This window comes from Octopus bimaculoides, chromosome 1, assembly GCF_001194135.2.
Source record: "Octopus bimaculoides isolate UCB-OBI-ISO-001 chromosome 1, ASM119413v2, whole genome shotgun sequence".
NCBI lineage: Eukaryota > Metazoa > Mollusca > Cephalopoda > Octopoda > Octopodidae > Octopus > Octopus bimaculoides.
This window is the reverse complement of record NC_068981.1, coordinates 173,960,519-173,964,133: the sequence shown is the minus strand read 5'-3', so window position 1 is coordinate 173,964,133 and position 3,615 is coordinate 173,960,519. Positions and strand designations below refer to the sequence as shown.

Below are 3,615 nucleotides of genomic sequence, written 5' to 3'. Positions count from 1 at the left end.
TCCTCATCTTGTTTGTTGTTAACACAATGTTTCGGCTGATATACCCTCCAGCCTTCGTCAGGTGTCTTGGGGAAACCCAGGTTCGAAATTTCCCCAAGACACCTAACGAAGGCTGGAGGGTATATCAGCCGAAACGTTGTGTTAACAACAAACAAGATGAGGACAAATATCCGTCAGATGTAAATAATGTAAATAATATATATATATATATATAGTAGAATAATAAAAAAAAGGTCTTGGTACATCATCATCATCATTTAAAGTCCGCTTTCCATGGGTTGGACGATTTGACTGGGGACTGGCAAACTAGATGGCTACACCAGACACCAATCTGATCTGGCAGAGTCTGGTGTAGCCATCTGGTTCACAAGTCCCCAGTCAAATCGTCCAACCCATGCTAGCATGGAAAGCGGACGTATAATATATTTGTAAAAATGAGTAGAGATGGCTTTTGGGAGGATAATTTTTATTTTAATGATAATGTTTCCAGTTACTCTAATGAGTTTTGAGCTTTTTGATAACCATTTTCAAACTGAAACTCTGTGATTCAGAAGCTTTTTTATATAACAACAGTATACAAATAAAAAAATGAAAATAGGGAATAAAAGATAGAAAAAACTAAAAATAAAGAATATAAAAACTAATATAAAAACAATAAAAGAATACAAAAAGTAAATACAGTATGTGTGAAAAAAGAAATAAGAAAAGAAAAAGGAAAAAGGAAGGAAAAATATAAACACACACACACATACAAACACATATATACATATACATACACTCACACATACATACATATATATATGTATGAGTGTGTGTATATGTATGTGTGTATGTGTGTGTATATATATATGTATGTGTGTGTAGGTGTGTGTGAGTATACATAATATATGAATATATGAATCATCATCATCGTTTAATGTCCGCTTTCCATGCTAGCATGGGTTGGACAATTTGACTGAGGAGTGGCAAGCCAGAAGGCTGTACCAGGCTTCAATCTTATCTGGCAATGTTTCTACAGCTGGATGCCCTTCCTAACGCCAACCACTCCGAGAGTGTAGTGGGTGCTTTTACGTGCCACCGGCACGAGGGCCAGTGAGGAGGTACTGGCAACGGCCACACTCAAAAAAGTGTTTTTTATGTGCCACCTGCACGGAGGCAATATGAATATATATATAAAAAACGTGTAGATGTGTGGATGTATGTGTATGTGGATGTATGTATGTATGTGGGTATATATATATATATGTGACTAATTACCAACTAATATGTGACTAATACCAACCATGAAAAATGAATAAAATGACCTCAAATCAATAGATTCACAAAGGTCATCTTTTGACTACTCCTAAAATTATTCTATTTCTTAATACCTGATAGTCTCCTCTGCACTACCATTTTCAACTACTTTTTGTCTTCTTATCTTCCACCTTTTTTCTTCTTTTTTCCTTTTTCCTTTGTTCTTTTCTTCTCTCTTTTTTCACACATGCTGTTTTATTTACTTCTTGTATTCTTTTATTATTTTTTTTTTTTATATTAGTTTTTATATTCATTATTTTTTAATCTTTTATTTCCTATTTTTGCTTTTTTTTAATTTGTATACCTGTAAGAAAAAATCTGTTGCTACATAAACAACCTTGTAAACTACAGAATTTCAGTTTGAAAATGGCTATCAAAAAGCTCGAAACTCATTAGAGTAACTGGAAACATTATCATTAAAATAAAAATTATCTCCCCCAACAAAAAGCTATCTACTCATTTTTTCAAATATATATATATATATATATATATATATATATATATCATCATCATCATCATCGTTTAACGTCCGCTTTCCATGCTAGCATGGGTTGGACGATTTGACTGAGGAGTGGCAAGCCAGAAGGTTGTACCAGGCTTCAATCTTATCTGGCAATGTTTCTACAGCTGGATGCCCTTCCTAACGCCAACCACTCCGAGAGTGTAGTGGGTGCTTTTACGTGCCACTGGCACGAAGGCCAGTCAGGCGACGCTGGGCACAGGTGCTATCACGATTTCGCTTTCGCTTGCCCCAACAGGTCTTCGCAAGCCAAGTTTCATGTCCAATGAATGAGACGACGTATATATCATCATCATCATCATCATCATCGTTTAACGTCCGCTTTCCATGCTAGCATGGGTTGGACGATTTGACTGAGGACTGGTGAAACTGGATGGCAACACCAGGCTCCAATCTAATTTGGCAGAGTTTCTACAGCTGGATGCCCTTCCTAACGCCAACCACTCAGAGAGTGTATATATATATATATATATATATATATGTATGTATATACATGTGTATGTGTTCTTGTCTTGACATTGCATGATAGTTGTAAATGAGTTTCACTGTCATACGAGCAGTGTCCTTCATGTCAGTCCATGTGGTAACTACAAAGGCGTTTGGCCACGGAAAAATTTACCTCAGCAAATTCCATTTGATCCATGCAAGCATGGAAAAGTGGACATCAAAGCAATGATGAGGATGAGGATGATGACAACTACGATGACTAATGATTCTCACTATGCTACTTCTACATGTAGCACCTGAAGGTAAAATCTTCTTTGATGTGCTAATGAGTTGTGGTATTTACAACCACAAATAATGTGAGTAGAAGAAGAATAGTAGAGATAAAGATAAATATCAGAAAGACTCTGAGCTTGTTAAGATTAAAAATCAAGTTGGATCAGTTTCACACATTTTTTTTCCCCCTTTAGTTTCTTATTTTTAATAGATAAATCACAAAAGCATAATAATATTTTAACAAACCTTTTAACAACAATACTCTACTGCTGGCAAACTGAACACGCTGTCCATATGAGGCCAATTTCTTATTCATTGATGCAAACATGTGATAAAATTCTTCAAACTTTCCAGACACACTAAGTTTTTAAAGAAATATCATTTCAATTAATAAATTTTAATATAATTAAAAGACTGGAATCTAATTTCTAATGAAAAACAACAAAAGTTGAACATCACTATGAACAAATTAAATCATGAAATTGTTATATAAAAGATAGGCAATTAAAAAAACATTACTTATTTAAATGGGAATGTAACTTCTTGTGAATGTAACATTTTATTTGTTTCAGTGACATATATATATATATATATCATCATCATCATTTAATGTGTGTTTCCCATGCTAGCATGGGTTAGACAGCTTGAAAACCAGTTTCTGTCTACCAAATCCACTCACAAGGCTTTGGTTGGCCCAGGGCTAAAGCAGAAGGCACTTGCCAAGGTATCACACAGTGGGACTGAGCCCAGAACCATGTGGTTGGGAAGTAAGCTTCTTACCACGCAGCCCATGCCTACACCTATATATATATATATATATATATATCGGAGTAAGCACATAAATGTGCAACAAGGTGGAAAAAAGAGTACTCAAATACCAGAGGTAGAGTAATATGCTTTATTTAAAAGCAGCAGAAATATAACAAAAAACTGTTACTCGGAGTTTCACGTTCCCGTTCATCAGACAGTTTAGTTAGACAAAAAAAAACTAAAAACTAAACTAAACAGTCCGATGAACGGGAACGTGAAACTCCAAGTAACAGTTTTTTGTTATATTTCTGCTGCTTTTAAATAAAGTA

General features: G+C 34.9%; 1 protein-coding gene across 1 annotated transcript in view; it reads right to left on the bottom strand.

The window, feature by feature from the left end:
• Nucleotides 1–3,615, bottom strand: part of LOC106867667 (coiled-coil alpha-helical rod protein 1) — a 46,376-nt gene that overhangs the window by 16,901 nt on the left and 25,860 nt on the right. The window contains exon 12 of the mRNA XM_014912604.2: nucleotides 2,783–2,895. Within this exon, the coding sequence (XP_014768090.1) occupies nucleotides 2,783–2,895 (113 nt within the window). The remainder of the gene's footprint in view (nucleotides 1–2,782; nucleotides 2,896–3,615) is intronic.